We start from the raw sequence: 10,137 nt of genomic DNA, 5'->3' as shown, positions 1-10,137 counted from the left end.
GTTCAAGTTTTAACTCTACTCCTTGCTAGCTATGTAACCTTGGAACAATTCAAGAAACTTCTGGGTTTCAGTTTCTTCATCTGCAAAGAGCTAACACTTATTCTACTTACCTCATTAGATTATTGAGGACAGCATACAATAAAATATAAGAGTGCTTTGTAAATAGAAAAGCACACCACAAATATTACCACCTCAGTAATTGTTACAATGTGGACCTATAAAGAATTGTAAATAATCACCACTTGGTGGCACTTGGCATGCTCACTAGAACTTAGAGGGTAAACCATGCAAACATTTCCAACTTTCAATGGCAATGCTACAAAATCATACAAAGATATAATATAAAGGAACGTTTTTAGAGAGAAAGCACTGAAAGACACACATTTGGTTGACTTAAGAGACTTTAAAATGAGTTAGTATGATTTACAGCATATAAAGAGGTATTTAGTCTTTAAGTGGAGGAAGTTACTAGTCACCTGTAAGAAAAACAAGCATTATGGGCATTCCTAAGATAAATGGAATAAAATTCCATAACTTTTGGCTTTTTTGTAAACCAAGCTTCTAACAAATAACCATGTTAATTTTTCCAGTTACCAAACATACCCTAAAAGAGTTAAAAGAAAATGTCTACTTCTAAATCACATCCAATGTGAACTTGCATGAATGCAAGACATAAAATACAGAGTTCTTATAACTCTACAGGCACCTGAAAGTTTTAACTACCCTTCATGCTTATATTATATCCCATAGAGAATAATGGAAATAATACAGGGAATACTTCAAATATATATTTTTTACAAATCCTTTTTATGTAGTTCTTATTCTCATAATACTCCCCTCTGGTGGCCTTGGTTATTTGCTTTGTTTGTAAAAGTAAGTTTAAGTAGCCTATTAACTGTTCCCTTCAAATATGCCTTTTTATGTTAGTTCTTATACCAAAAAAAAAACAAACAAACAAACCAAAAACAAATGAAAATGTAAAGAAATAAATGAGATACAATTCATTAAGTATAAAAATATGTTGTTTCAAATTCAGAATAATTTAATAACTCTTCGTTATTTCATATGTATCTGGAAATGGGACAGATACGTGTCCTGATCCTGTCACAAGAGGTAGAATTCCAGCATTTGGTACAACGTTCCAAGACAGGGTCAAAGTGACATTCCTGTTTCCCCTATAAAAAGATAAAATAATAGTCAGCAGAAACACTTTTGTTAAAAAAAAAATTTAAATTAAGCACTGAGGTGTCAAACACTTTATTTATAACCAGCTATTCCTAATAGGAATCCTAATCTGCAAAAAGAACTATTTTCTCATGCCATCTGAAATCCAAGGACGATGCTGGAAGACACCATCATTACATCTACAGGTATCCCAAACTGACCAACCTAAACTCACTCACAGCTGCAGTTAAGAGAACTATCAACTAAAAAGCTTAAATGAGTTAAAATGCAATAAAAGGGAAAAGAGACTTGAGCTAGGAATAAGAAGACAATGATTTGAAACCTAATTCTGTCATTATCTAGATGTGCAAACCCTGAACAACCCAAGTCTCTCAAGAGTCATCTACAAATAGAGAGGTTTGGTTTGTCAAAATAACTCTTTTCCTGATGTTTACCCGTAGACCATCTGAGGTAAAAATGACCTGAGAGATCACTCACTCTGATTCCTTCATTTAGTATAAGAGTAAACTAAGGTTTAGAAAAGCTAAGTTATGACAAGAACCCAAAATAGTTCTTTTAAGCAGTGTCAACTCCTAGACCCAATGTGCTGCTTCCTCATTAAGGTTTCCCTGACTTATATCCAGAAAAGAGCCCTTTAATTTGACAATCACAGCCCTACTACGTATAGGCAAGCCTAAGCTCCTCGTACACTTAAGAGGAGAAGCTGTAGGCATTTATTAATTTGACTGCTACATTTCACATACTGCAAGATAACTAATTGTCTCAGATCCCAATTTGTATTTCTACCCAATCTTCCAGTTCAGAGTTGCATAAATACTTCTCTCCCAATTCTCCTTTTACCCTCTGATATTTTTCTTTAAAATAAAAATACATTACATTTTTCTCTCCCTTTCACATCTTATTAAAAGTAAAAAATGACAAAGAATTGCTCACTTGAGACCATTTCCATCGTCAAAGAAAAAATATTTTGTTTTCATATCTTTCAGCAGCAGCTTCGGATTATCACCTCTCAGAACAATCTTGTCCCATAGGACAACTTGGTTCAGAGCCTATATTAAAATGAAAATTCATTAGATACCTCATCAGAAATAGCATCTTATCACTTCAAGTTAAAAGTATCAGTAAGCAAATAGTTTGACATGTTAATGAATCCACCTTTGAGGGACTTGCTAAAATCTTAAAGCATACAAAATGATAGCAAGTAGATAGATATAAGAAGGGGACAAACTTTGCTTGGAGAGAATAATAATTCCCTAAAGGAATTCATTCCTTTTGCACTGTATTACTTAGGACCCTCACAGCTTAATGTAAGGTTTTAGATTCACATGCTCTCCAGTAAGTGAGGCCTTTAGGGGAACAGAAGAATTAGATTCCCTGGAAGGGAAGTATTCTTTTAAACCACTTTTCCCTACACCATTTCTGAGAACCTCGAACCCAGTGTGGAGCCTGGATGGTGCAAGGAAAATAGAGAGCTAATCGTTGGTCCATCACACTGTTAATACAGGTTACTGCCCAATTATATCATGAAAACTTATAAATCTCCAAGATTTTACATTATCAAAGAATTACTAAAAAATGCAGCCTTCTTAAGATTTTTCCCTTTAAGTTAAAAAAAATATGCATTACTTTATCACAGCAAAATTCTAGAGGTCAGACAATTCTTCTGAACCACTATTTCAACATATTACAAACAAGTTCCACTGAGAAAATTGGAAGCATGATATGGAAAGAGAACACATTTGCGACGGCTACTAAATCTCAAGGAATTTGTTCTTATTAAGCTATTACCCATTAGCTTGTGAGGTCAGTCACTCTGTGTGGTCACTACATTAACTAAAAATAAACGTGGAGTAGTTATCTCTAAAAGAGGGTTCAAACCCACACCTTGAAGTTTCTGTTTCTAACATTAAGCAGAAACATTATAACTGAAGAACACAGAATCAAAGATAGGCAGAAGTGAAATGACTTTTTATGTAAATCTATTATTTACCAAAGCAATAATCTATCAAATTCCAAATTCATATTAACTTATTAGCTATACTAGGATAAACCAGAATTATAAATACAATTTAGGTATACTTATCATAAAGGTGCCATTTATTTCAATACTTTGTTGAAACTTATAGAATAATATGTGTACTTATACTTGTTACTCTTATCTTCAAGAATAACTTTTTCTGTGTAAGATTTTGATGATTTTGAATGACTGGGATCAAAACTTATTCATCCCAATATTTCTAGTGCCTAACAAAATCAAAATACCTGGCATAAAACAGATGCTCAAAATAAATGTATAATGAATTGAAATGCTAAAAATTCTAGTTAACTAATCAAACCATTAAATAGCTAAAACGGATTGACTGTATGATCCCTTGAAAATGAATACAGAATAAAATAAAATACAGAATGTAGACCTATCTTTAACTACAAATTATCTGCAGGCTACACTAATAACAAACATAAGGGTAACTTAGGTAAAAACATATAAAGTCATTTCAATTCCACAGATGGCATTTTCATATTTTAAGTCTACCACTTTATACTTTTAGTATCAACACTAAAATAGAACCTAAGATTTATTTGAGCAATAGTCTATAAAATATCTCAACCCCTACCACATCTGCAACAAAAGCTCTAAATCAGACCAGACTAATAGCTTTCAATCATAAACTAATCGTTTTAATAAGTTTTAATCTAATAGCTTTTAATTATAAAACATTATACACTATAATTTGTGATTAAAAAGACAAGTCTACTACTCAGATTAATGAATTCTGTACAACTCCAAAACAAACCAAAATCATTCTCAAGAGGCAGATATCAATGTAGGTAAATGGCTTAATAAGACTGTCAAAGCAGCTTAAATTTAAATGTATTAAAAAAAGAAAAATATAAATATTTGGTACTGAGATGGATTCTGAAAATAATCTCAGAAGATTCAAAAATCTTTAATCTTAAATACAGCTTTTGATTATGTTATCTTGATAATGAGAATTGTAATCACAGGTCCCAAATTCTACTATTGACTCACTTATTTGCCATGTAGTTCTCTAACTGTAGTTGTGGAAAAAGAGTATTTTAGCTTAAAGAGTATACAGCTCAACAGCAATACTACCTCCCATTTCCTAGGTAACTCATAGTTCAGCAACATCCTTTTTGATCTTACCACTGGAAGTGGTCTGCAAGAGTTTTTGAGCACAAATCCCCAAAATATACATCTTCATTTATAAATTATGTATATAATATATATGTACCATTATTAGTTCATATCATTGTTAGTGAATATAAATTTCCATCTCAAATAGTTTTGAACAATGTTGAATTTTTCTAGTCAATATCTTATTAGATCTGCTTAGGTTGTCTTTCTGCTTTTGTAATCCTGTAATATGACTCAGAAGCTCAGAAGAGGAACAGAAGTATCAGCTCTGCCATTTTCCTATGGTTTACATATGCCCCTGGACCATTAGCATTATCATTAACCTGCAATTTCTTTGCTGGAATCTTTTTAAGCCATTTTTCCAATTGGTGAGGATTATTTAAAACTAGATAATATAATCCACTTATATACTATATATACAATATTTTGCAAAAAGCTGAAAATGAATGAATAAATATTAGATAGCATGGTCAACCTCTTGACCTACAGAATTCCTTCTCTTCCTCCAGAATATCTGCATGCTGTAGAAGATATGTGACCATCTGACTCAAGGCTGAACATGAGTAATAATATCAGTTCATACAGCAAGTATTAGTAAAGCTCAACTTCTTTCCTTTTTATTTGAAATTGAGAAATATATTAATAGAAGCTCTTAACTGTTTTCCTTATATACCTGTGGATTCCTCTGCATGTACCCCATTCTGGAGACTGCAGTGTTAGAGAACTATAGAACAGAAAGGAAAAAAAAAAAGAGGCTACCAAAGGAGATAAAGTTTTCTCAAGAGTCACCTCTCCATAAGCTTGTGGATTTTTACGAGCCAACTCAGGTTAGGTATTTTAAATATATAAGATTTATATTCTTTCATAAAGAATAAGGTTTTAGATAACTATTAAAATACTTCTAAATATATATACTTACATTATTTTTTGTTGAATATTCTGCTGATAAATAAAGAAATAACTGCTTAACATTCCAATCAAATATATTCTCCAGATGTAAATAAATTAAGGAACATATAAATCATAAAGCAGCATACAACTTTTAAACAGATCTTAATTTATTCTTAGATTAATTATCCATAACAGTACTGAACTGAAATAGAAAAAAAGGAAAGGGACCCAAAAACATACTGAGCAACTGATTTAATAAAATATATAGAAGATAAATATACTGTAAAATCTACCCATTCCAAAACCAAAAAAAAAAAATCCAAAATTCAGTTTTCTGTAATATCAACTATGCCCAAAAGAAGGACTTACTATTTCAAACACATACTACAGTATGGAGCTCTAAAGTATATAACCAGTCACAACTATTTCAATTTAACAATATGTAAACATGAACTACGCTCAAATAATTACTCAAGTATAATAAATTGTACATGTAGCTTTTGGTCACACCCGAGGAGAGATCAAGATGTCTCACTACTTGAGTTAAAACTTTGGTAAGATGGAAATGGGACCCATTTGGCTCCACTCAGCTTCCCAAAGTGGGGCAGAGACTTCACCAGAATTAGCTGTAAAATTGGTGCTACTACTGAGAAATGATCTAATATTTGAATTTTATTAAGTATTACATGTAATTTGTTACGTTACTTTATTATGAGTTTATACATTGGTTGAGACACTTCTCTTACATTCTACTTTTAATAATACGTAACCACTAAAAATCACTTGTTTAGAATTTAGAAGTCTAGGACAAGGCTGGGCATAGTGGCTTACGGCTGTAATACTAGCAGTCTAGGAGGCCAAGACAGGAGGATTACTTGAGGCCAGGAGTTCAAGACCAGTCTGAGCAAGAGTGAGACTCTGTCTCTACAAAAAATGGAAAAATTATCCAGGCGTGGTGGTGTACACCTATCTCTAGTACCAGCTACTTGGGAAGCTTAAACAGGGGGATTGCTTGAGCCCCAAAGTTTGAGGTTGCAGTGAGCTGTGATGATGCCACTGCACCCCAGCCTGGGAGACAGAATAAGACTCTATCTCAAAAAAAAAAAAAAAAAAAAGAAAAAAAAAAGACAGCTCTTTATAAGAACAGATACAATTTAAGTAGTATGAGTAGCAGCATTAAGACAATTCGAAAAAACTACAAATGAGATTGGTAATATAAAAATACAGTAGAAATATCAAGAAATTTCACTGTATACACAAAATGACTACTTTCACACTACAGCTAAACTCCCTGAGATTTTTTTAATGACATGAAGACTTAAAAGTATACATACGAAGTTTAGCATAAAACTCTTCTGATGGTGTACTCTGTTTCCTAAAAAGGTGCCTACAGAACTAATTCTCAATCTACTTCTAAATGCAATAACTAATTTCTAAAAAATTAAAAGTAATTCCATGGCAGCAGAGAGGCATATCAGGTAAACTGCCCAAATATACAATCTGCTTCAACTGTTCATACAGCTGCTTTACACAAGTTCAGACTATCAATCTCCACAACCATTTTTAATCATGGGGTCTTAAAAAAGGCAGGTAAGATCAAGCTAGAAACAGCAGAGAACATTACCAAGTTATTAATCTAAGACCCCAAAGAAGATTAACCTGGCCAGAAAGACCAGAGTTGTCAAAAGACGGGAAACTCAAGATAAAGAGGAAATATTCAAATCGTTTCCACTAAAGTGACTCTTAATTAAGATCTTCTCACTCTTATAAGTTTTTATAAAAAGAACTGTAATGGCAAAATGCTAATATGGTTTACAATAATCATTTTGATATGGCCTTTCAAATTGTAACAGATACAATCCACTTTTTAAACATGTTTCTCTCTGCTATCATAAAATATGGGTATTTTCTTTGGGCCTCTACATGAAATATTTCTAGGCAGTGTAAGCACTGGTTGGTAACATTTTTCCTTCTTTTCCAAATGATCTAATTTTATTTTTTCTTTCCAAAACACAGATTTAGATTTTCTTATCTAGCTTTCGATCAATTTAATGTTTTGGTGAAGAATTTAAAGTATGTTCACAAAACTACTTATAAATCTAAAATTTTCTCAAAGTGTGAATGAGGAGGTATTAACACTATTTTATTGATGAAAATATAGGCACAGTAATTTCCAAGGTTTGGCTGATATAATGGGATAGTCATACTGTCCCCCAAATCACCAAACAACATGTATTTCATTATAAAACTATAGAAAAAGCAAAGAAATCTTTTCTTGAAGGATATCTGCAGTTATATCAAATGTAATGAATCCCAGATCACTTCTTTCTCTAGGTCCAGTGAAGTCTTCCACATTTTTTCTACAAGTAAAGATAAAAGTTTTACCATCCTTCAAATACAACATACAAAATTCACATAATTCCTTAAAGTGAAAAACAGAATCTTATGTGCACAGGTGAAACAGCAATCCGACAAAGAAACAAGTAAAAACCAAAGAAACCCGCAAATGTGAAAACAGGATAAACATTCTAATCCAATAATAATCAGGTATTCAGCTATTTTCATATACCTTAAGAGAATCTCTTAACAAAATCTAGAGGGAGATAAAAACTGCTAAAAGGAACTGTAAATACTTAGTGTAAAGTAATCTTGCAGAGTGGGCAGAAGAAAGTTACATATGACTGCAAGGTAGTATGTAATAATAAGATATGGCAGTCCTGTCATTTGAGGTTTCACTCACTTTCCAGTTTCAGTTATACGAGATCAACCTAGAGCAAAACTGGTAAGTACAATACAATAAGATATCTTGAGAGAGAGGGAGACCACACTCAACTTTTATTATAATATATTGTTAAAATCGTTCTACTTTATTATGTTATTGCTGTTAATCTCTTACTGTGCTTAATTTATAAACTTTATCATAGGTATGTATGTACAGTATTGGAAAAAAACAGTATATAGACAGTTCGGTGCCATCTGCGACTGCAGACATTCACTGGGGATCTTGGAACGTGTTCCCCCCCCATAAGGGTTACTACTGTAAACAGCTATTTATTGTTCACTAAGTGTCAAATTCACTATGTATGTTTCACAATGATTTCAAACAATTCTCACAACAAGCCTACCAGTTTCCATCTTAAACAGAAGGAAATTAAGGCCCAGAATGGTAAGAAATTTGCTCTGTCAAGACAATAGCTATAACGTCTTTTCAGTGTCTAACATGCGCCTACCTCTTCTAACCCTCTCCGAGCTGACAGTGGCAGTGATGATTTGCACCCATGTCTACATGAACGCCGAACAGTACCTAACAAACATCAATATAGGAAAAAGAACAAAAAAAAACAAAAAAAACAAAAAGAGGGGCTTGCCATTTGATGACTGGCTTGTTGGTGATTCTGACAAAGAAATAAACTAAGGTTGAAGAACTTGTTGGAAAATGGAACAAAGCAGAAGGGTATGAGAACCACAAGGAAGAAATGTGACGTATCAAAGACAAAAGTGCTAGAAAATAAAATCAAGGACAAAATAGGCAATAGCGAAAATGGTACTGTCATTCCGAAATTCTATTTTTGGCGTTTTCACAGATTTATTCAAACGGTTGGCTCGTAAAGAAAAAAACAAAAATCCCAACAACAGAAAATCCCGCTGTATCCCGTATCAGAAGGCAAAGATGCTTAATTCTTTCGGTGCATCCTAACATCTCTTGCCAACTTCAAAGCAGCTGCAACTATTTACCGCCTTCTGAAGGTGGAAAGACAAAAACTGTAAAGGGAATGTCAAACAGGACAAACTCTGTTATAAATGACACAAAAGCGATTCGCTCGTTTAGCCCCCAGCACAGCAGGGCCGCGGAGCAAGCCCGCCAGCGCCCACCGAGCCAGAGGCGGGGACCCCCAGCCCGGCCCCGGACACCCGGGCCCCGCGGGCGGCGGCGCGGCTCTGCTGTTGTGTTGCTCCCTCATTGGCCAGGCAGGGGTGGAGGGAAGTGAGGAACAGGAAGGAAGCGGAGGCACTGACCTGAGCAACACTCGAAATTAAAATTTAAGAGCAAGCCCGGGAATATACGGCGGGGGGTGAGAGTCCGGAAAAGCCCTCGAGGTCCACCCCGACGGCCGTCCCCGGGGGCGACTGGCCGCTCAGGAGAGGGACCCCGGGCGGCGCAGACGCCCCCTGCCCGCGGCCCCGGCGCTGCGGCCCGGCTCCGGCCTCCGCCCCCGCCCCGCCTCGCCCCGGCCCGGTCCCGGCGCCCTGCCCCGCTGGCCCGGCCTCGGCCGCACTCACAGCATGATCCGCGAGACGTGCAGCCGCACCGGGACGCTCCTGTCTTTGAAGGCGGTGGTGATGAAGCAGCCGAAGGTGAGCGCCGCCATCACGCTCAGCGAGAAGGCGAACAGAGAGTTCGCCCGCGACAGAACTGTGTTCATCGCGACAGTCTCCCACCGGCCCCGTCTCCACACACACGCACACCCAGGCTCCGGTTCCGGCGGCGGACCGGCTCCCTACGATTCGCGCCGCCTGCGGTGCGCGCGTTCCGGGAGCGCGCGGCGCCGCGGTCCCGCCCCCCTTCCGGTCCTCTGAAGCGAGCGCGCGCGCACCCCGCCTGCCAGGACACACCCACTTGGCGGGCGGGACCGCGCCGAAAGCGAGCGACTGAGCCGCGCGGGGGCCCGCCTTCCCTCAGGCCCGGCGCCGCCGCCAATCAGCGACGAGCGGGGGAGGGGCGGAGTTCTGTCGCGGAGGACCCGCCTCTTCCCCTTCTCGCTTCCCATCCTCTGTCCTCTTGGTTCAGATATGAGGACACAGGTGCCTTCCCCTCTTTTTTGTGTTGTTTGATCTAGAGGTCTGGGACGACAGCTTTTTGATTGCTTATGTGCCCTTCATTTTTAATTGAAACCAGCAACACG

General features: G+C 36.8%; 1 protein-coding gene across 1 annotated transcript; it reads right to left on the bottom strand.

The window, feature by feature from the left end:
- Positions 1–1,025: 1,025 nt before the first annotated feature.
- On the bottom strand, positions 1,026–9,777 carry SPCS3 (signal peptidase complex subunit 3). Its single transcript, XM_069493072.1, has 5 exons — positions 9,515–9,777; positions 7,520–7,593; positions 5,262–5,338; positions 2,119–2,234; positions 1,026–1,175 (listed from the first exon to the last, which is right to left on the bottom strand). The coding sequence occupies exons 1-5, from the start codon at positions 9,655–9,657 to the stop codon at positions 1,043–1,045; spliced, it is 543 nt and encodes a 180-aa protein (XP_069349173.1). The 5' UTR covers positions 9,658–9,777; the 3' UTR covers positions 1,026–1,042.
- Between the last annotated feature and the right edge of the window lie 360 nt (positions 9,778–10,137).

This window comes from Eulemur rufifrons, chromosome 18 (assembly GCF_041146395.1).
Source record: "Eulemur rufifrons isolate Redbay chromosome 18, OSU_ERuf_1, whole genome shotgun sequence".
NCBI classification, from domain to species: Eukaryota; Metazoa; Chordata; class Mammalia; order Primates; family Lemuridae; genus Eulemur; species Eulemur rufifrons.
The sequence above is the reverse complement of the archived record's forward strand: the minus strand, read 5'-3'. Positions and strand labels throughout refer to the sequence as shown.